We start from the raw sequence: 23,665 nt of genomic DNA on the forward strand, positions 1-23,665 counted from the left end.
GCCCTACTTCCCACAACCTCCTTAAATAGCAACAAACATAATCTTTTGGGATAAACACTTAATTTCCAAACAATAACATGCACTATGACCAGAATTGGTTTTGTTTGCAGTCCTGGGGCTTGAACTCGGGGCCTGGGCACTGTCCCTGAGCTTCTTTTGCTCGAGGCTAGTACTCTACCACTTGAACCACTTTTTCTGTTTATGTGGTGCTGAGGAATCAAACCCGGGAGTCCATGCATGCAAAAGGCAAGCAATCTACCACTGAGCCACATTCCCAGCCCAATGACAAGAATTTTAAAAATTGAAACAATAAACAGTTGAAGAAAATAAGAGTATGATCAGAATAAAATAAAACAGAATAGGAAAGAAGAGAATAGCATAGCAAAGCAGAGAAAAAAGTCAGTAGATACGTCAGAAAGCACAACAGAATAAATATAAGTATTAATAAATTATTTTGCCACATTTGTGTACTGGCTATCAAATATAAAACTTATTTCTGAAGCAAGATCATGATTGAAAGATCTTTTAAAAATATTGATTTGGTATATAACCTTCCAGATACTTTTCTGTACCCTTCCTACACTCTTTCCTATACTCCTATATCTTCTTCCTAACCATGCAACAATCATAAAACTTTATAACAAGGCTTTTAAACTTTTGAATATCTCATAAATATAATTCTAGCTTAATAAACATCTATTTGTATCAACATTTTAATAGGTGTAGAGTATTTTAATGTATTTATGTAAAGCAATATTGGTTTAGCAATTTCCTATTGCTAATTATTGAGGATATTTGTAATATTACTTACAAAGCTATAATAACTTTTTTGTATTTTACTTTTTGGATTATTTCTTTAGCTTAAATGCAAAAAGGAAATCTTTGGCATACAAGTTTTAAGTATTCCTTTAAAAAAAGGCTGTCTATCAGAAAAATTATTCCAATTTATACCCCCACCCCAATTCCTACCATAAGCCACACTAATATATGAAAAGAATAGCAATTGATTATAATTTGGGTTGGTGAACTTTTGGATTAAGTTAACCCACAGTTCATTGACACTAGCCTTCAAACAAAAGTAGAGAACACAGAAGGGTAACCACTGAGCTGGAAAATAGATCTGTGTAGCCATGTTATGAATCTTCTTTTAGATAGCAAATGTCTTGGAACAGAAAATGATTTATGATTTATCTTCCATAATTAGTATGCTCCTAAAGACTATCAGGATTTCAGAGAAATAGAAAAACTAGTTACAACTACCATCTCATCCAATTCTACTTGTTAACCTATAACACAGTAATATGCACATATTGGGTATATAGTAAGTACTGCTTAGCTCATGGGCCTTTTTGTTCAGATGTCCTAATCTAAGTCTTTTTCAACATCCAATGTCAAATCTAGACATTGTCCTCATGCTTGTTGATTTTTTTTTTGGGTCAATCATGGGGCTTGAACTCTGGGCCTGAGCACTAGTGCTCTTCAACTCAAGGCTAGCCACAGTGCTACTTCCCGTTTTCTGGTGGTTAACTGGAGATAAGTTTCTCACAGACTTTCCTGCCCAGGCTGGCTTTGAACCTTGATCCTCAGATCTCAGCCTCTTGAATAGCTAGGATCACAAGTGTGAGCCACCAGCACCTGGCTTTTTTGTTTGTTTGTTTGTTTCCCATTGTTTTCCTCATCATAATTTAGGAGGCAGAAGGCCATGTCAGTGGTTCTATGGTGGAGGGGTGAAAGAGTTCCCCATAGAGAGATGCTCTGAGTAGAGTAGTTGGGGTTCCCAAACAGAAGACATAGCCACATTTGAATCAGGCCCTTTTTTAACAGTAGGGTCTTAAAGCTACTAGCTAAGCCCCTGTCTCCCCATCTACCAAAAGAAATGTTGAGAGGCTTGTGAAATAACATGAGACAGTGATAGCAGAAAGCAGTCATATGAAGTGTGTGTGTGTGTGTGTGTGTGTGTGTGTGTGTGTGTGAATTTGATTCACCTATGCCTGGACATGTTTACAAGAATCCCCTTGATAATAGTTATCTATGACAAAAAAAAATCAGTGATCTTCGAGATATATTCATTGTATACATAAATTGATATGTTGAATTGAAACCCATTTGTTACAACCATTTAAAGGTTTTAAATTTTTAAAAAGATAATGATCTTCCAAAAATTAGGGGCAGTGCTGGCTACAATGAAAAAAAATCAAGAAGTTGGAGAAGAATAAAGTATAGGCTCTGGTCTTAGCATATCCTATAGAAAAGAACAGGAAGCTGAGATCCACAATGGATATAAGCAAGAGTTGTCCAGGTCCTGGGAGTAAACATGGATATTTAAAGGCCTCTGATTCTGCATACAGGTCTTTGCATTCACATCTGGTAGTGAAGTAAAGCATCCCCTGTCTACATTCTGACTTCACAGCTGTCTCACTAGACCGCCACCCGTTTCTAAGAGCCAAAAGCAAATTACATAGTCACCTCTATATTTGAAAAAAAAATCTAGGTTAATGGCCCAAAGCAGTTCCCTCATGGAAAAATCAGATCACCTATCCTCTAGTTATGAAAAGGAATGAAGCACTTACAGTAAAGTTTAAAACTGTGTTCAAATTTGTCATAAAAGCTCACTTTCAAAGGCCCAGCTGTATGTCACTCAGCAGTAAGGTCCTCTGGGAACTTCTCACAATCATTTTTCAGACTTAACAGTGAAGGCTTCATGTACTTCACACCTGCAGGGCACCAGAAGTTCAATCAAGGGGCTGGGGATATAGCCTAGTGGCAAGAGTGCCTGCCTCGGATACACGAGGCCCTAGGTTCGATTCCCCAGCACCACATATACAGAAAACGGCCAGAAGCGGCGCTGTGGCTCAAGTGGCAGAGTGCTAGCCTTGAATGGGAAGAAGCCAGGGACAGTGCTCAGGCCCTGAGTCCAAGCCCAGGACTGGCCAAAAAAAAAAAAAAAAAAAAAAAGTTCAATCAAAACACAAGGCAGCCTTGAGTCTGCTTTGGCCTCAAAGATATTCCAGACAATCCTGATATGCTTGAAGAGGAGGGTCCAGATGAGTATTTTTCTCACGCTGGTCCTGGGGCTTGAACTCATGGCCTGGGTATTTTCTTGAACTCGTGATCCTCCCGCCTCATCCTCTTCATCGATTACCAGCCTATGCCACGACGGCTGTTTGGGCCTTGTCCTTGAGCTTGAGCCACAGCTCCACTTCGACATTTTTGGTGCTTAATTGGAGATGAGTCTCAAGGACTTTCCTGCCCAAGCTGGCTTTGAACTATGATCATCAGATCTCAGCCTTCTGAATAGCTAGGATTACAGGTGTGAGCCATCAACACCAGCCAGTTGGAGGCTTTTTAAGCCTCCAAAATCTAGAAAGTGCCTTTTAACCTGGGTTATTGTCTTTTGGATCAGATATTCAATGCCTTGAATAAACCTTCCCAACTGATGGCTAGAAAGGCTCCCCCTCCCTTTCTTTGTCTCCCGCCCATCTGAGGAACTGTTCTGCACAGCTTAAACTTTACATAAATCCTTGAATTTAGAGACTACTGCAAAAGGCAGTGCCAGATAACTCTTAGCCTAATCCAGACAAGTGATTAGAGAACTTAGCACTCTCTCTACCCCCTCCCTAAGGAAAGGAAGTAGCTTGAAAATCAAGGAGTCTCACAGAGGAACTGAAGCAGCATCAATAAAGGTTCCAATGTCAAAGCCAAGTTATATTGAGTTTACAAGTGGTTTGAAATGTGCCCTCTTGAGTAACCCATCTGTGAATCAAAAGGTCTCATGAGTATGCTACTAATTTAGAAAGAGAGGAGAGGTCCTTTTAAATAAATCAGATTTTCTCCATTTCGAACAGCAATACTTTGCCATTAAAGGTCAGTGATAATCTTTTAAACTACAAAAGCACATCAAGGCTTTTGCATGGCCAAGATCAGAAAGTCAAGGGACAACAAAGAATAGAACTGTAGATGTCACTGTCTTATGGAGGAAGCTGGAACTAGCATATTCATAGAAGCACTATTTGAAATAGCCCAAATTGGAACTTATCCAAACACTCATCAACAGTAGAATGGGCAAGTAAAGTATGTTATGTTTATATGAGGGAATACTATACATCAATGAAAATACATGAATTGTTACTACATACAACATAAATGAGTCATAAAATATAATTTTAAGGAAAAAAGACAAAATACATAAATATCATACTGTGTGACTGCAAAACAGTTCAAAGTAGTGAATATTGTTATATGTCAGGGTAATAGATAGTCCCTGTAAGGTTCCCTGGAAAGGAAAGGAAACTCACCACATGGTTCAGGCAGAAAGGAGTTTATTGGGGGGAAACAAACTGCCAACCCACACAAGATGGAGGCGTAGGGAGACAGACGGGAAGGAAGAAGGGAAAAAGAGAAAAGAGCAAGAAAGAGTAAGAGTGAAAATGAAAGAGAGCAGGGACTGTGTTCATCTGGATTATATAGGGAAAGGCAGGAGGTGTAGCCAGGTGGATCGGATGTGACCTCAGAGAAGGAGGCGGTAACTGCCTCCAGGTGAGCCAGTTACCTAGGTAGTGCAGGTACTGGGCACAGACTTAAACAGGTTGGGGCATCTGCATGGAGCTCTCCCAGGGGTGGACCTTACAGTCTCCTTGACCAGAAGGGGAACATAGATAGGATTTCTAGAGGGCTGCAAATACTTTGTGGGCTAAGTGATAGTTCCAGATTGTGTTCAGTTTGTAAAACCTCATTAAGCATGACTTCTGCACTCATGATTTGTGCATATTTCTGAATATGTGTTTATTATGTATATACAGATGAAGAGAAAATGAGAGAGAGGACTCTATAGTTTTAAATTGCTACTGAGAGAATTTTTTTTTTGCCAGTCCTGAGGCTTGAACTCAGGGCCTGAGCACTGTCCATGGCTTCTTTTTGCTCAAGGCTAGCACTCTGTCACTTGAGCCACAGCACCACTTCTGGCCTTTTTGTATATGTGTGGTGCTGAGGAATTGAAACCAGCGCTTCATGTATACGAGGTGAGCATTCTTGCCACTAGGCCATATTCCCAGCCCCCTGAGAGAATTCTTTAGCAACATTTCTCTAGAACTAGGAATTTTGTTAACAGATTTTGTTTCCACCTGCTTTCTTGAGGAAAGTACTAGACAATTTCTGGTCATACATGTGATCTCCTTATGTCTCTCAGAAAAAGAACACCCTGTGGTTTGGTGTTTCTTTTATTCAGGGAAAGAAGTTCAAATGCTTTGGAATAACTATCGTGTATGCATTTTCAGGAAAACCAATCCTTTTTGTCCCCTGCCCTTGTGCTCTTATGCTAGTCAGGGTTGGATAACTACTGTGACAAGCATCTTCTAAATATCCCAATAAAAGCTTACTTCTCCCTCATGTGAAATCTAATCAAGTGTTAGCTAAGCAGTCTTTCATGTGGTGATTCAGAACCCAAGTTCTTTCCATCTGGTAGCTCTGCCATACCTTAGGGCCTGAGTCCTCTGCTGAGTCCTCTACGTGAACTATTCTGATGATACAGGAGCTTTTGTGTGGTCTTCCTAGAGGAAAGACTATCATTTCCCCTACATTTCATTAGCCAGAAATCTGTCACACTATCACACGTAACTGCAAGGTAGGTTAGGAAATGTAGTCTATCTGAGTATCCAGAAAGAAAAGGAAAGAGTTGAACACCTCTCCATTCTTTGCCATGCCGGATCTAAAATCTCCCCACTGCCAGATGTTCTGTGCCTGATGTCTGACTACAAAGAACAGAAACCATATCATTATGGGAGAAGATGCAGAGAGTGTGGGCATTTGTACTCTGGACCACTTTCACGATGGCACACATCCATACCCAGGGGCCTCTCTATGCCCATCAGCAGAAGCCCACACTCCCCAAGAATGAGGGCATAATGGCAGCCAGATGCTAAATTGTTCTTGCAAGTGCTCCATGATATGCATTAGAGTAGCCAAGCCAGAAAATGGGCTGGCATTCTTCTGTCCCCATTTTCATCACACATTAAGTAGACCAGATTATTTATACTGGCTGAGACGCCACAGTAGCTGGGTTGTATTCATTTTTATGTGTTCTTCCATTTCACATGCTCCCTGATAACAGAAACAGCAATAACAACAGTAAAGAAAAAGAAAAATAGTGCCAGTAATGGAACTAACATATTAACCCTTATTATGTCAACATGCATACTGCTGTTCATACTGACCATGGCTTTTTTTTGGGTAGTACTGGTACTCTACCACAAAGCCATGTGCCCAAACACATTTCTTATTTTAAGGATAATGTCTTAGTTCCTGTTTGAGTGTTTGTCTGAGCCCTGACCCACCTACTTTGGGCTTCGCAACAGTGCTAGGGTCACAAATACATGCCACTACATGAAACTTCCTTTCATTAGGATGGAATCTCAAGGACTTTTCTGTCCAGTCTGTCTTGGCAGCATAATCTTCCCAATTTTAGCCTTTTACATAGCTTAGGATGACAGGCACATACCACTATGCCCAGGTATGAGTTGAGAAGGGGGGTCTCACAAGCTTTTCTGACCAGTACAGCCTCAAACGATGATCCTCCCATTCTCAGCCTCCTAACTAGCTAGGATTATATGCACGAGCCACCAGCATCTGGCTTAGATTAAGTCATTTAATCTTCACAACTCTAGGAGGTCTAGAGTAACAGTCTTCCCATTACACAGATAAGAAAAATGAGGCATGGAGACTAAGAATTCATCCAAGGTCGTATAGCTGGTAAGTGGTATACCTTAAAGAAGCAAAGACCAAACTATCCAAGTTAGGAACATACGCAGGAGATCATGAAAAAATCCCAGCTCCTCAGGATACAAATCTTGAACCTAAGCTTCATAAGTGTTATGTTTCATTCAACCAAGCTTATCAGGCTGCAGGAAAGTACACAAAGTAACTTGGGAAGAAAACAAAGTCCAAGTTAAAGGACGGTATCGCTTCTTGGGGATTTGGTTTTTTATTTTAAACTTTCATTCATACCCAACAGCCACTAAAACTCCTGACTTGACAGATCAATTAAAAAAATATCCAAGGACTTCAAACTTACATTTTTAAGCCAGTACTTCAAATAGTCTACCTCACTCATTGTCTTTCTTCAGGTATACTTGGAAATATAAACCTCATTTCTCTTTAACACCTTCTACCCTATAACCAGCCTTAAGATTTAAAACAAAGGGTTAAAGAAAGCCACACAAGAGACAAATGTATGTAATATATTATTTCTTCATGCAGTTAGATTAGTTTTAATTAGCAAAGGCTAAAATTTTGCCAGATGAACATTGTGTGACATCTGATACCTGAGTAAAGTTCCTGCAGGTCTTCTCTTCACACCAAAGGCATTTAATTCGTGTTACTCTTGGAAAACATTCCAGGTCACCCTTCCCCAAAATTACTTCTATCATTCCTCCCCTACCACCCACCATCAGATAGCTCTGAACTTCAAAAGCCTCCACCTCTCCTGTTTATAAAGCAGGGAATTCCATCACTTCTCATATGGAAAGGATTTTTATGGTATTTATTCCTGCCATATAGCTTCCCCCTCACAGTTAATCTCCAGAATCAAACTCTCAGTAAACAACCTTGGGGAAAAAAACTGCTTTCAGGGTGGGGAGAGGGGTTAGCTGAAGTGGGAGACTTCTGATGCCAAATTAAAAGGGAAAATACAGCTTTAGTTGTACTATTAAAATATAAATACAGCTTGAAGAACACAGTCCAGATGCAGGCTGAAAAGAAACATAAATATTGAGATTCTATTCTAATGAACATTATGTCTCACTGGCTGTCATATGTCCTCAAAGTTGCTAGCTTTTCTCTTAGATGTCTAGTAGTGAAAACTCAGAAGAAGAAGGTGAGCTCTTGCATAGGGCTTTTAATTCACAAATCGACAGGACTTGGAACCATCAGAAATCAGATTCCAAACAAATTTCTTCTTCTACCATGGAAGCTTCCATTGGATCAGAAGCTAATCTTGACTTTTTCTTTAATGATCAAAATGCCCAGAATAGTGTCTCGTGTAATGAGTCCAGATAATGAATCTAGCTAAATCCATCCATTTTCTCCTCCTTTCTGTGGTTCTTTGTATAACAAAAAGTGGTCCTGAAAAATAAAGCATCTTAATTAATGTCTTTGACCATGCAGAGAGATATAACATTGATTAATCAGCAATATCCTTCCCATGACCCCGCAATTCATCGCTTCAGGCAGAGGATGTTAGTTACCAGGAAACATGAATTCATACCTCCTATTCTGATCCAATTATGGTATTAATATAATATTTAGTAATGATCAGGAACTCTCCATGAGCCAGGCACAGTTCTTAGTCTTGCCAATAACCTGATATAGCGGGTATTGCTTTTATCTGCACTTCAGAATACATGAAGAAAAAGAAATATTCAATTACATGTTCAAAAGTCATAGATCTTTGAGGGGTAGAGCCGAGATTTGAACCTAACTACGTCCTCTCCTGCTTCTTAATAATTAATATGACATTTCCCAATCGTACTCTAATTGAAGCCTATGAAAGCTCCAAAGGCCATGAATTCTCAATCTTGAAACAAGGAGCCAGAAACAGGGATATAAAAAACAAAGAAAGGAAAGAAAGACCAACACTCCAATTTTCTTCCTTTCACAAACCAGGCCCTCTTGGGCCAGTGAAATGAACTCTAGGTCCCAGAGAGACCTCCTTCCGTCCAGCAATGTAGTTATCTTATGGCCAAAATGACAAAGACTTCCTCCAAATAACATTTTACCTATTATATGCAAGAAAATTAAAATGGTTCTTCTGATGGCTACAGGTAGGTTTAAGCTGCATTAGCCTCATTTTCCCTTTTGTGTAGGGTTGTTAGACTGAGAGATCACAGGAAAGCTACAGACATACAGTATCTTGATTTCAGTCACTCATGAAGATAGATTTTGTGGGCAAAGGAGAGAGATGTGGTTTGAACAGGAAATGGGGGGGTGCATTTGTGGCTGTTGCAACAGTGGTACCCAAGAAACATTGATTAATAGATGTCAGCTTGAAGGGATGTTGCTAGTACTTTCTGCCAATGGGCTTGAGGTTCCTGAACTGTATTTGTATCAAAGACATGGGTGATGGCATCGAATCATGTTTATAGGGCAGAAAGCAAAATGCCATGGGCAGTAACTGACACATTAAATCAAGGGTGTTTTTTTAACCATCGCCACTGATTGAAAATGAAAGAGCAAAGCAAGCAAAATTCGGTTTAACAAAGATAATCGGAGAGGATTAAGAAATTTAAGTTCATGTTGAAAACTATGTATGGAAGTTATATCTACAATATAAACACACATGAAAGCATATACAGGGCTATATGCATATATACCCAAACCAACAGACTCAAGGAAGGCATCCAATGGTTTAACTCCTCTTAATAACTAGTGAACTGCTCAACAACAACAAAAATACCAGCAAGCTGAAATGTGTTTTTATTAGGCAAATACAGCCATTATGTTCAATGTACATTATGTAAAAACTATATAACTTGAAGGTAGGGATTCGATGGGGAAAGATGAGAGGAAAACAATGGAAGGGGAAGATTGATCGAAATGCATAGTACTCATAACCTGACTGGTAGAATTGAAACTCCTTTGTACAACTACCTAAAAATGCTGACAATTTTTATAAAACTATCACTATAAGCCTGGTACCAGTGGTTCATGACTCTAATTCCTAGCTACTCAGGAGGCTGAGATCTGAGGGTTCTGGTCCAAAGCTGGCCTGGGTAGACCAATTTGAGAGATGCTTACTTCTAGTTAACCAGTAAAACAATCAGAAATGGAAGAGTAGCTCTACTGGTGGTCATCCTTGAACAAAAAGAGCCAAGTGAGAACTAGAGGCCCTTAATTCAATCCCTGTACCAGCACACACACACACACACACACACACACACACACACACACACACTATGACTATAAAAGAGGGAAATTTATTGAGCTGTAAGAGCACCAACAACATTATTCAATAGTTAAAACAAGGACCACCTTGATCCTAATGGGACATTCATATAAAGAAAAGGACTGGTCCATTCAGGCTATGTATCTATGGCAGAGAACAACAGAAAACTGAAAAGTTGGCATTCGGAGGCTTGGAAGAAGGAATATTGTTGTTTCATTTGGGATTAGTAAAGCTTAAATGACCTGTCAAAGAGACTATAGATTACATATGGCTTCTGCTACCAGAAATAGATATAAAAGGCTGTTATTACAAAAACAATAGTTGCAATGTAGATAAAGACTGTATGAAAATGAGAATGAAATGACCCAGAAATAAAATTAGGGTATAGTTGGCCGTTTCCTATTCCAGGGAGTTTTACCATAAAAGCCAGGTGGTGAATCAGAAGTTTTATTCCATGAGCACTAAGGTCCTTCCCTACTCTAAGATTCCAAGATTCTATGACTTTTATTGAATTTATACTTTTCCTTCTTTTGAGACAAGCTCTCACTATGTAGGCCAGGCCAGTCTCAAACTCATGACCCTCCTGCCAAAGCCCTCTAAGTGCTGTGATTACACATGTGTGCCACCACACCTGCTAAATTAACTTGATCCTTAGTTTATTTCATTTTGATGGTTATTGACAGTTAATGATTAGGTAATTTTTCAATATATGGATATCCAAGTACTCAAATTATTATTTTAGTATATCCAATTATTCTCATGTTCATAAATGACCAAAACAAAAATTGTTTGTGGCTATCTTAATCATTCACAAAGATGATCTAGGCAGGATCCCTGCCCTTTGGGCTTATAATCCAATGAGAGTGCTCTCCAAAATTTTTCAACAAATCTCAACCTTACAATGAGATCTTTACATTCAGAAATCACCCTTACTTCATTTGGAAAAATTTCCACCTATTATCAGCATGCAGTTCATGAAGAATTCTTGATAGCAAAAGAATTTTCAGGATTTAGGTGACTGATACTTTGTTCCAGGCATGCACTTCCTATGCTTTTTTGAAGTGACACTTAAAATCTGTTGCTTGTGATTTTTAGTAAAGTAAGAGAAATTTAAACAGAACTGTCAAAACAAAATTCCAACTATGTTTAGTCACCATTGATCCCAAAATGGGAAAGTATCATATGAACTCTGTGAATCATCAGACTTAGAGGGTAATGTGAAACAGTGGGAGAAGTTTCTTGTATCATTGCAATTTAAAGGTAATACCTATTAAAATTACTCTTAAAGCTCCAAGATTTTACACTTTTCTGACGACATTGTGCAGAGAAGTACTCTCCACATAGCCTAAAGAAGTTTTCATTGCCACCACCCTGTTACTCTCCAGAATCAGCCCTCTAGAATCTCAAAGATTTCCTAAGAAAAGCAGCTAAAAATTCAATCTGATACAAAAAGAAAACTCTAGAAAGAAATGTATTGCTAGAAAGAAATGTGAGGAAATCATAATTATTAACCTTTGAAAGATGGCTTTCTTCTCAGTTGTTCTGTGATGGGTTTAAAAGCAGCTTTCATTAGAGTGGCTAGGGTCTCATAATGCCTCAAAGACACTCACTCAGCAAAGCCAGGAAGAAAAGAAACAACCACAGTAACGGAAATATCCAAGAAAACACGAGGCAGATTGCAAAAGGTTTTTACAAGAGGTAGAGTGAACAGATGGGAAGAGAAAACAAGCTCATCTTCCAAAATCAGAATGAACCCAAGATTCAAGTTAGCCTACCAACTCAAAATGATCAAGTCACCCAGCATGTCACTTCCCAGCTCCTTTCAAGATCTAGCAGTTTCTGTGTCTGCTGAAAAAAACCTAAACTGGACTATATTAAAACACAAAAGAACTTCTGCTCACCAAAAGATAACACCAAGTGTAAAAAGGCAACTCATAGATTAAGAGATAACATTTGTGATATGAGTTATGATACAACTCATATATACATATAAATATGTATACAAAACACATGAATATATATTTTTCTATGCTATAATTTTAAAGGGCACGGACAACTTTAACAAAAATTAAGCAAAGGTATTGAAATCGTAATTTACAAAATAGAATATCCAAGTTGTTTTAAAAATTATGAGAAGAGGGCTGGGAATATGGCCTAGTGGCAACAGTGCTTGCCAGCATCACATATATACAAAAAACAGGCCAGAAGTGGCGCTGTGGCTCAAGTGGTAGAGTGCTAGCCTTGAGCAAAAAGAAGCCTGGGGCAGTGCTCAGGCCCTGAGTCTAAGCCCCAGGACTGGCAAAAAAAAAAATTATGAGGAGATGCTCAATTTCACAAGCCATTAGAAAAAATACAAGTTAAAACCACAATGAGCTCTTTAATACATAGTATCCAGAGTAGCTACAGTGAAAAAGACAATATCAGTATTGATGAAGATGTAGAGTAACCAGAACTTTCATGTATTTCTTGGAGTACCAATTGGTACCAACAGTTTAGAAAACTTTGGTGGTCTCTACTAAAGCCAACACATCCATCCCCTTTGGTAGAGCATTTTCACTCTCAGATATATACTAATCAGCTCTATATAAGCTCATCAAAAGGCATGTTGAGAAAATATTCATGATAGTAGCCCTGAAGTAGAAAGAACCCAAATGTCCAACATCCGGAGAACAGATCAATAAATTATGGTGTATATACACAGTGGAATTTCATTCAACAAAGAGTGAACAGTCTACTGTACATGTAAGCAACATGGAAGAAACATAATGTTCAATGAATAGTGCTAGGCACTAAAAAACATATATATATATGTATAGAGAGAGACTATATGTAGTGAGAGAGACTATATGAAGAAAGAGACTATATAGAGAGACTATATCTATATAGAGAGACAGTATATGGACACTAAACTCATGTGTGCGCGCGCACACACACACACACACACACACACACACACACACACACACACACGAATTTACTTACATAATGTCCCAAAACTTGGTGGTGGAAATCAGGAGACTGTGTTCCATTTAGGAGAGGAAGTTAGCAATTGGCAGGGGGTTTCAAGGGGAGGTGTGCCAGGCACAGCTATGTTTTATTTCTTGATCTGGGTGTTGTTACTGTGAGTTATTTGCTTTGGGAAAATTAACCAAGATAAACACATAAGCTGTGTGCTTTTCTGTAGGAATGTTAGACTTGAATACAAAATTTACTTTAGAACTCAGCAACTAGTATAATCAACAGAAACCCAAAAGCCAATGCCATTAAAATGTCTAAGGATGAACATGTTAGCATTGTAGCCTATGAAGTAATTGCCGACTCTCAGGTGTTAGTGACTGAGTAGTTTGGGTCCACAAATCTCAGAAGACTCTCTACACAGCCAGATAACCCCACTATACATCCTTACTGTATGCACGTCACTCCTGAGATGACTTATTAACACCTTCCCTCTTTCCTCACATTGCCAATACCTTCTCAGCTGATGACCGCATCACATACTTCACAGAAAAAGAAGATGCCATGTTTACACAGAAGGGAAAACACTGACGCCTACTTCCATCAGCGTTTCCTCCTATATCCTCCATCTTCCTCAGGCCTCAAAGATGAAACGGATCTCTCAGCTTACCCTATCACCACTGCAAGGACTTCCTTCATGGTCTAATTCTCTAACCCAGCAACATCAATGTTCTCTTTTGAATGAAATCCAGACAGGCCTAAAATATCAACCCATTTTAAGACTATCTCCTATGAAACTATATTCCTCTTTAGCCACTGTTTCTTTTTTTCATTTCTCCACTTCCCTTCAAAGCAAAGCTCCTTGTAAGAATTGTCATTGCTATATCCTTTTCTGACTACTCCTGTTCTTTTTTTGCCAGTCCTGTGGCTTGAACTCAGGTCTTAGGCACTGTCCCTAAGGTTCTTTTTGCTCCAGGCTAGCACTCTAGCAGTTGAGACACAGTGCCACTTCTAGCTTTTGCTGAGTAGCTTATTGGTGACAAGAGTCTCATGGCCTTTCCTGCCTGGGCTGGATTTGAACTGTGATCCTCAAACTTCAGCCTCCTCAGTAGCTAGGATTATATGTAGGAGCCACTGGTGCCTAACTCCTATTCCTTTTTACTTGGCATTTATTTCCATCCCACTACTGAAATGACCCCTATCATGGCCACTGATTACAGGTTACAAAACTCAGTAGGTTCATTGATTCTCAGTGTTCATTGTACACTCAGAAGATGATGTCTCCCTATTCTTTTTCTTTACTATTTTCATAGTGCTGGAGATCAAAGCCATGGACTCATACATTTTAAGACTGTGCTCTGTTATTACAATAACTTTAAGTCCTCCCCAATTCTTTAAACACCTCCTTATTCTAGTATACCATACAGTTCTGATGGCCCTTCTAGATTTTCTTCAGAAATCTTTTTACTGGGAATGGAACCCACAACCTTATACATGCCAGATAAGCACTGTACCACTGGGCTCCATGCCTAGTCATCCCACTAAGTAACCCAGGTTGGCCTCTAACTCAAGATCCTCCCATCTCTGCCTCCTGAGTCCTGCGATTACAAATGTGCACTTAGCTTTTTGGCTGTTCTTTCTCAGCCTTTCTGCTCTACGTAATTTCAAAGCAGACTCCTTTGGGCCAGTCCTAGACCTCTTTCCTTGCTATCAGCACTGCCCTTATCTCCAAGGCTTCACATACCATCTCTATCTTTATTTCACACAGATATCTCCAGCCACCTCCCAGCTCTCAATTTACATAACTGATTGCCTGAAGTCCATCAGTCATTTTAACCTTAGCAGGGCTGGAATCGTCTTCCACTAGCTTTCCATATTTCTGTAAATACCACCCCCTCCTAGAAATTATTTAAGCCATTGGGATTTACCTTTATTTGTTTATTATTTATTTATTTACTCTCATACCCGGTAACCTTATCCAATATGTAAATACTGTCCACTCTATTTCCAGAAATCTAACCACATGTTCTATCTCTGCAGTGGCATCCTTAATTCTAGTCACCCAGACAAGTTGCACTGTTCTACCAGCTTCCATACTTGCCTCCAGAGTAACTTTGCTAAAGTCAGCATCAGACAGTATCATCCCTGCAAAACACACACACACACACACACACACACACACACACACACACACACACACACACACACCAGCAAGTTTTAAGGCAACAAGAAGCAGTTCTATGAGGATGGAGCAACACACAGACTGGCCGGGCATGGTGATTCAAGTAGAAAGGCCCTAACAGGGGAAGGGGGCACAGATACCTAGACAACATCCAAGGGGGATAAAAGGGAAGGGAGCCTGTATTTAGTCGTTGTCTCCCTTTGAAACTCCCACAAATTTGAGCAATCCTGAAAAGAGATATAGAATGTACTTGATTCCACTGGTGCCCAGTCCTGGTGCCCTCCCCGGACAAGCCTGGCATTCTTGCTCATACCACAGGCTTTTTGCCTCTCTTTCTACCTGGCCCTAGGAGCATGTTGGCATCAGATATGAAGCAGGTCTAAGAAGCCAAGGAATTCACGATCCAAGTGCTACTTTCCATCAGTAAGTGGTCGAAATTGGTGCAGAAATAGTCCAGCTTCTTCACCCCTCAGTGGAAGTACCTGAAGTATGTGAACATGTGGACTGAACTCCAGCTATCTGCAGTGGTAAGCAGCTCACAGTAGGTATCCGCTTTTCTCTCTCCCTACCCTGACTTAACTTTCCCACTCACTCTTGCTTCTTCCTGGGATTTCCCCTCTCAAACTATTTGCATGGAAATCCTTGTCTCACACTCTGCATTCTGGGAAACTGGAATGGAGGAGACATATAATATTGTGCTTTTGCTCCCAAAGGGAATGTCTTTGAAAGAACAGTGTTGTCCTCAATTTAAATGGATGAGATCTCAATACAAAAGATGGAGATAACACTTTATAAAACTGTTTAAAAGCATTAGGAGATTTAAAGTCCCTCCCTGAATACTATATTAGTTCTATCTTTACTTATCTCTCTCTACTTATATATGCATATATGAATAGGCTATATATTCACTAACTGTATACCTACCCTGATGGTACACTAATGGTTCGCCAACTGTATGCACTCACTAATTACCTCAGCTAAACCATTCCTTTATACTCCAAACAGTAAAAACAACCTGAAAAGTCTGCTAAATTTGTGAGCTGCCCGCTGGTGCCTCCCAGGGAACACATTTTACTTTTCCACTGAGATTCACGTGTGTGAAATCTGTTTAGAGACAGTTGTGGCGAGACTACATGTGCACACTCACACACACACACACTCACACGCACACAGAATGTATGCACCACTCAGTAGTCTGCAGAACTTCCCTCCAGTTCTTTTGAAGTGAACCCCACCACTCTCAGCAACCGCACTCCCCACCCCCCCTTCCCGATTATCAGCACTGTTGAAAGGGAAGGGCCTGTCCTCTGTCCGCGCTGTGTGGTTTGGGGTAAAAGGAGGCAGGATTAAAGCACTCATTTCCAGTCTCAAAAGTAAAATACGACTTGGCCTACGGCAGTCCTAATTCTTTCCAGAACTCATCCTGGAATTGCCCTTTAAAACAACCAGTCATTAACCCAACTCCGGGTCTTTTATAGCTGCGAAAACTGATCGGCACATCATTTATTCATTACCCTTATTATTATTGTTATTGCAGAAAAGCTGAGGATTCCTGGTGCGGGGTTCAAAGGGGTTTGCAAGGGAAGAGGAGAAGAGAGAAGGACTAAGAGAGCAGGCAGGACCTCGAAAAGGCTGGACTGGGGTGCGGGACAGAGGTGCATGGAAATCCCCAGGGAAGGATGCCGCCAAAGCTCCTTGGCCCGTGCTCCAAGGCCGCCCCGCACAGGCGCAGCTGCAGCAGTAACAGAGAGAGCTTCTTACATAAGGCGGAACAGCTGACATCACCTTTGCCTCAAGCATCACAGCCTGACTAGGCGCCAAAGGACCCACGCGCCAGCCCAGCAACCTGGCCACGGCTGGTCGCCCTGGTAGTTTATACCTTATTCTTCTACTGCCACATTTGGGGGGGGGGTGATCGTTCACCAGGGAACCCTCCTCCTGGGGTGCCCCTTAGAGAGCCGCGAAGGACAGAATGATTGGGGATCTGGAGCTCTGGGGTTTGACGAGTGAGATCAAGAGCTACAAAGGTCTTCTCTCCCCTGCCCCACACTAGATCCCACCTAAGTCCACCCATGGCAATGTGTGGGGACACTGGACTGGAGGGAAGACCTTCTGGCAAATGCTGGGAGGGCAGATGGCCCCCAAAGCCATTTCCTAAGAACCCTAGGTTGTTCTGGGCAGAAAAGATACCCAGTGGTCTCCTCCATGTCTACAAGTTCGAGCACTTTCCTTTCTTCACCTCTCCTTGCAGTCTCAAGGTCCAGGGACCACCAGAGGGAATCTTAGAGGAGCACAAGAGGGGAAAAGGCACAAGTTGGGGGGGGAGGTGGCTCGAGGCAGTTCCTGAGGTTACAGCAAGAGTGAGAGCCCCGGGGTGGTGCTGCAGATACCCTTACAAAATATCAGTGACTCCTCTAGCCCACCAGCATGCATGGGGCGGGTCACAGGGTCTGGGATTGGGCTACTGGAGCCCACAGAAGCCAGTTGCACCCCCACTTTGTCCCCTACAAGCACTTGTAAGGCAAGTCCAAGAAGTAAATAACACACCCTCCCTGCCTCCTGTCCCCCTCTAAATGCTCCCCGGTTCTGCCTGTGCTCAGTCCATGGGTGTCTGCGAGTTCGAAGGCCGCCTTTGGAACTTTCTGCCTTCCCTAGCTGCATCCCCGCAGCCACCCCAGGCTAGCCCAGCTCCTCAGTCCCGGGAGGAGCAGCTTGGATGTGGGGCAGGGGAGAGTGAGGTGCAAGTTGAAGCCGGCGCGGTGCCACGGGGGGCTGGGGTGGCAGCGACTAAGCGAGGGCGCGAGGGTGCGGCCCGGAAGCGGGTGCCGGGTGGGCAGGGCGCGGGTACTCACGCACGGTCTCCTGCTTGGGGTCCAGGGTGCCGAGGACGCGCTGCACGCCGCCCAGCTTGCCCTGCAGCGCCCAGACGCGGCGGTGGGTGAGCTGGATGTCGCTCTCGAGCTCCTGGAAGAGGCTGCACGCGTGCCGGGCCACGTCGGAGAGCTGCCGGAGGACGCGGGCCAGGGCTGCGTTGCTGACGGCACACAGGTCGAGCATGAGCAACACAGCAGCGGCTGTGGCCGACGACGGCTCGCCAGCGGCGGCTCCAGCCTCCGGGACCCCCGCCACGAGGTCTTCCCCCACCTCGGGGTCTTCACTGGGGGGCTGCTGCGCTGGCTCGGCGGGAGCGGGCAGCGGCAGCGGAGGGGGTGGCATCCCGAGGGGCACCCGCGGCGCATGGGGAGGCTCCTCTGGCCCCAGCGCCTCGGCCTCCTCCAGGCGGCCAGGCGGTTGCAGGGGCGGCGGCGGCGGCGGCGGGGGTTCGATGCTGCCTTCACTCGCGTCCTCATCCGGGCCGGGTGCCGGGCGCCGTTGCCGGCACAGCCACTGCGGCTCCACGATCCGCTTGGCGAAAGGCATCCCGCGCGGCAGCAGCAGCCGCCGGGCCGCGACTTTCTGTTCTCGTCCAAACGCCCCTGGTGACCAGGGCACCGGGCGCGCCCACCTGAGCCTGGGGAGGGCTGGGGTCCGGCCAGGCGCGATCCAGGCGGGCCAGAGGCACTGAGGGGCTTCCTCGGCTCACCTGGTCCCCTCCTCTTCCCCGCCCTCTCGCTAGCAAATGAGTCCCGCCGCTCCTCGTCGGGGTGGACGGTTCCCAGGAGAGGATGACAAGCGCCGCCCGGCACCGAATCCCGGGATGCGCCTGGGCTCTCCTCACTTGCTTGCAGCCCCGATCGGCGGGCTCAGCTCCATGGGTGCTGCGCTCCCAGTCACCGCTCGGGCCACCGCTGCCGCCGCCCGCCTATATAAATGTGTGTGTGTGTGTGTGTGTGTGTGTGTGTGTGTGTATGGGTGGGTGTGAGTGTGTGCGCGCGCCTCAGTTTGAAAGTACCCCAGCGCAGGCCTCTCCCCGCGCGCCCCTCGGCCGCTCCGGGGAGCGATTGCGCCTGGGAGCTCTCTCTCGCTTTCTGGGCGGGGAGGAGGTTTCAGAGAGGCATTTGGAAAACCCGGAGAAAGGAATCAGCCTCCAGCCCTGGCTCCGGAGGCGGCGCGGGGGCGGGGGCGGGGCGGGCGCAGGGCGGGGGCGGCCAGGGCGAGAGGGGCGCAGCGCCCTATGTGGCCGCTGGGAGTCACTGGTGGCCTCATCGGGGGCCCTGGATGTGTGGGGTCGCCAAGACACTGCCTCGCTTCTAGGGGTTACACTTGAGCCTTGAAAGTGGGGTGGGGGTGGGGAGTCGGGAGTTGGGAGTGGGGGGGGGTGGTGTTCGGAGTAAGCACCGAGGGAGGAGGGTTGGGTACGAGAGATGGGACCCAGTGAGCATGTCAGAGCGAGTTACGTCGTGGATTTCCAACTTTGTGCAAGTCCCTTGGATTCCTGGAGGCTGCACGTCCGAAGAGAGAGGTGATCCTGGCCTGGACGCCTCCAAGCATGGCCCGAGTGGGCCGAGTGTGGTTTAAACCCTTTCTCAGGCACCTCGTGGCACTCCGTGCTGGGCACGGGCTCTATGGAATACCATGAAAGAGATCCAAACTGTCGGTGAGTACCACCCCCTCAGCCCCCAAAGCTGCCTGCCAAACTCACCGCACATTGTATGGGAGGAATGGGCTTCACTCCTTGTCACCCTACTGTGTGAATCCAACACAGAGTTTTTAAAGTTCTCCATCAGAGAGCTGATGATTCACAGAAGAATGCAAAGTCTTCCGTTCAGTGAACTGGAAGGGATCATTTCTTAACAGGCATATATCTTCAATTCTAGCAGTCTACAGGCTGAATGCTGGCAGCCTAAAGCCTAAAAAGAGTTTGGGAAATGTTCATAAAACACATGCTTTTATCCCTCCAAAATGTGTGCTGTGAAATATATATTTATTTTTTATTTTAAAGCCACAGCCAGATCTTCGGAATGCAGCCTTCATTTCATGTGTCTGAAAGGAACATGGAAAAACTATGTTTTATGGCAACAATAAAGTCCTCCAGCCCTGTGGTGGTGTCTCCTCTGCTCTTTGGCGGGAAACCAGGCGGGGTCCAACAGTGAGCACTTCAGACTGACACACACTTTGATTATAAAGGCTTCAACAGAACCTTCTCTTATTCTCCCAAAACAAGATTGTTTTGCAAAGGGATATTCTTATTCATAAAAGATCAGAGCTGGGGCTTTGGAAGTAAAGGGTTATGTGTCTCTAAGTTACACACTAATGATTCAGTAACAAGAATGAGGATAGTGATAATGTTAGAGATAGAAATGGAGAGACAGAGAGAGACACGCAGAGAGAGAGAGAGAGAGAGAGAGAGAGAGAGAGAGAGAGAGGCATCCAAAATAGTGAATCCAGGTAAGGAACACATAGGGGGTTTGAAGTATACTCCTTACAATTTTACTTTAAATTTGGCTTTGTATCCAAAAGAAAATAAGAGAGTATTTCTATACACTCGTTTTACCTTTAATTCTTTACCTCACAGATTAGAAAGCTGGCTGATGTAACTTTTTGCTTAACTTTTTGTATGTGTGGCATTGAGGATTCAACCCAAGGCCTTGAGATTAAGAATTCTAGCACTTGAGCGCCAGTCATTTTGCTTTTAGGTTCCTTGTCCAGATAGGATGTCCTGCTATCTTTGCCTTGGCTTCTAACTGTGATTCTCTCATCTCCTCCTCCTGAGCAGGTAGGACTGCAAACCTACACCACACAACCCACCCTTACTTTTATTTTTCTGTCCTTACTTTTCAATGTGCTTACAATTCTGAACCCAAGTTCTGCTAGGTAGGCACATCAGATGCTCTTCCCAAACATACTGAAGCAGAAAGAACAATGCAAGAGTGTGCAAAGCATTCAGTTAACAAGCATTAGGACAACAGGCTGCTCTGCCTCCAATTGCACTGCACCCAGCTCTGTCCTATTTACAGCATCCATGGGAACCAGTGCAGTGGCCCAGTTACACCTGGACATGGGCAGTGAATGAATGGTGTGGAGCTCTCACTTTTAAATGGAGTTTTACGTTATTCGTGAGTTTCTCCAGCATCAGAGAAGCCATTGTAAGGAAAGAGCAAAGGTCCCAGAGAGGGAAGATTCTAGGGGGATATTTAAGTTGAAGAACAGGCTCACTACTTTGGTGTCTGCTCTAAAGTGACCAGCACAGATTCAGATTACAAAATGACTCAAAGTACTGTTCAGCGATGCAGAAAGGAAAACTCTATAATCTCCTAGACTCCTACTCATGTGCTAATAATGTCATTTAGTTAAAAATAAAAGGCTTTGATATTGCCTTTGATCTCCTTGGTTCTTGCTGTGCCTTTTCCTTTCTTTGGTGGTCCCCAGTGACCTCTCTGAGACAGCATCCTTCTACTCAAAAAAAGGCACTAATACAAATGATCATAGTCACTGATATGGTTTGGTGGTATATTGTAGTTCCTCTGAAAGATGCAAATAAAGGTACATTAGAAAATTGGGTTATGGTTATACTTTGGTAACACCATCTAAATAAAAATTGTGTGCTAGCTGTGAGAGGGCAGTTTAATGATATCCTCCTGGTCCCACCCTTCCGAATTCAAGCCCCTTCTTTGTATTTTGCCTCTCCCCCCCCCCCAGTTTTGGGTTTGGTTTCTGCTTTACTGAATGAAAATATTGAAAAGTTTAAAAAAGTAGGGCTGAGAATATGGCCTAGTGGCAACAGCGCTCGCCTCATATACATGAAGCCCTGGGTTCGATTCCTCAGCACCACATATGTAGAAAAAGCCAGACGTGGGCACTGTGGCTTCAGTGGTAGAGTGCTAGCCTTGAGCAAAAAAGAAAAAGCCAGGGATAGTGCTCAGGCCCTGAGTTCAAGCCCCAGGACTGGCAAAAAAAAAAAGTAGCAACCATTTGAAATCAAAACGAGATCTACCTGTAGTCTTCATGTGTGTGACTTTTCCAACCTACCCAGTCTGTGTCTTTTTTATTCAAATCCTAGGTTGTACCATTTTACTCTGAGTCTTACCACAGGAAGTTTTGATCAAGTCAAAGTACCTATCTGAAGCCACATTGTTATTCCTAGTTATAGGTGTGAGTATGTGCTTATTAAACCACACACACACACACACACACACACACACACACACACACACACACGGAGTCTACTCTCCATGTACACATTTACTTATCATTGCTTGAGACCAAAATGGAAAGAAAAATAGCATTTTAGAATGTCTATTCCCTAGCAGTCATTCACACAGCTCAAAGGCCAGCACAAGTCCCCCACAAACCCAAATGTGTTGTCAGTTAAACCCTGTGCTACTGTAAAATCAATGAAATATCCTATCTGTGTCACAGTTTCTCTCTAGCCTTCGCCAGCCCAGTGGGAAGTTGAAATTTGCTAAATAATAGAACTGGCCTGGCTAGGCACATGCTTCCATGCTACCATAGTCAATTGTTCTCTAGAACCACAGAGAATAGCAAAGTAGAGATTTCTAAAGGACTCTTCCAATTTTTTTTATTTGATGTCCCAATATTGAGGTAGCACCAGCACTATTTATACTTGAGAGACACTCCTTTTATCTAAGAAATGCCAAGAGATGCATGTGCATGGTCATAAACAGCAATGGAAGGGTGCGCAATGCATTCAGTTAGCAAGATTAGTCTCCCATCCTCTACCCAATTAATTCTACCTATCCTTCACATAATAGTTGTAATTCATTCCTAAAAGCCCCACTGCTAAGTGAAAATACTACTTTGTTGGTTTTTTTCTAGGTCTGTGACCAAGACTGGAAGTCACAGTTTTGCTCAATGACTCTGCCAACTGAGCCACACCTCCACCCGCCCACCCCCAAATACTGTTAAATAACAAAACATTTACATTAATTTTATGGGGGAAATTATGACAATTCCATAGATAGAAAAATATACCAAATTTATAAGCAAACCTCAGCTATCTGGAACTAAGTGAACACATAAAATGCAATGTTGCCATATCTTGATTGATTTTTGTTTTGTTTTTGTTGCCAGTCCTGAGGCATGGCTTCAGGGCCTGAGCACTGTCCCTGGCTTCTTTTTGCTCAAGGCTAGCACTCTACCTCTTGAGCCACAGTGCTACTTCTGGCCTTTTTGTATATATGTGGTGCTGAGGAATCGAACCCAGGGCTTCATGTATATGAGGCAAGCACTTTACCACTAGGCCATATTCCCAGCCCATATTGGCATATCTTGACAAGGAAGAAGAGTAGATTAGAGAACCGGGTGAAGAAGAATGAGAGATAGTTATTCCTAGGAAATTGTTGGAGAGTCATGTGGTTCACACAGAGACAGAAGACATTTTCAAGTTCGGATTTAACCTATACTTAAATTGCACTTACAAATATGGTACGAAAGACACCTTAAGGGAAGGAAGGGAGAGCCTTAAAACAGATGGAAAGACCTCATATACATAGACTGCACAGCAACTTTAAGCTCCCAACTGAAATGGTAGCTGCTGAGCTGTGAGATCCACAGACTCCTCTACTCTGAGATTTTTACTGGATGATGGGACACAGTCAGAAGTCTCTGGAAGCCATGTTGTCTTGGAAGTATGCATGCTTTCTTATTTGTGGATTATAGTATAAATGTTATGTTCATAACATAACTGGCGGCTC

The 23,665-nt window shown here is 43.2% G+C and overlaps 1 protein-coding gene across 1 annotated transcript in view; it reads right to left on the reverse strand.

The window, feature by feature from the left end:
- The window catches only part of Nhs (NHS actin remodeling regulator), a 321,559-nt gene extending 302,506 nt beyond the window's left edge, over positions 1–19,053 (reverse strand). Inside the window, exon 1 of the mRNA XM_048336527.1 lies at positions 17,924–19,053. Within this exon, the coding sequence (XP_048192484.1) occupies positions 17,924–18,491 (568 nt within the window). The 5' untranslated portion in view covers positions 18,492–19,053. The remainder of the gene's footprint in view (positions 1–17,923) is intronic.
- Positions 19,054–23,665: the final 4,612 nt, after the last annotated feature.

The sequence above is a fragment of the Perognathus longimembris genome, chromosome 28 (assembly GCF_023159225.1).
Source record: "Perognathus longimembris pacificus isolate PPM17 chromosome 28, ASM2315922v1, whole genome shotgun sequence".
Taxonomy (NCBI): domain Eukaryota; kingdom Metazoa; phylum Chordata; class Mammalia; order Rodentia; family Heteromyidae; genus Perognathus; species Perognathus longimembris.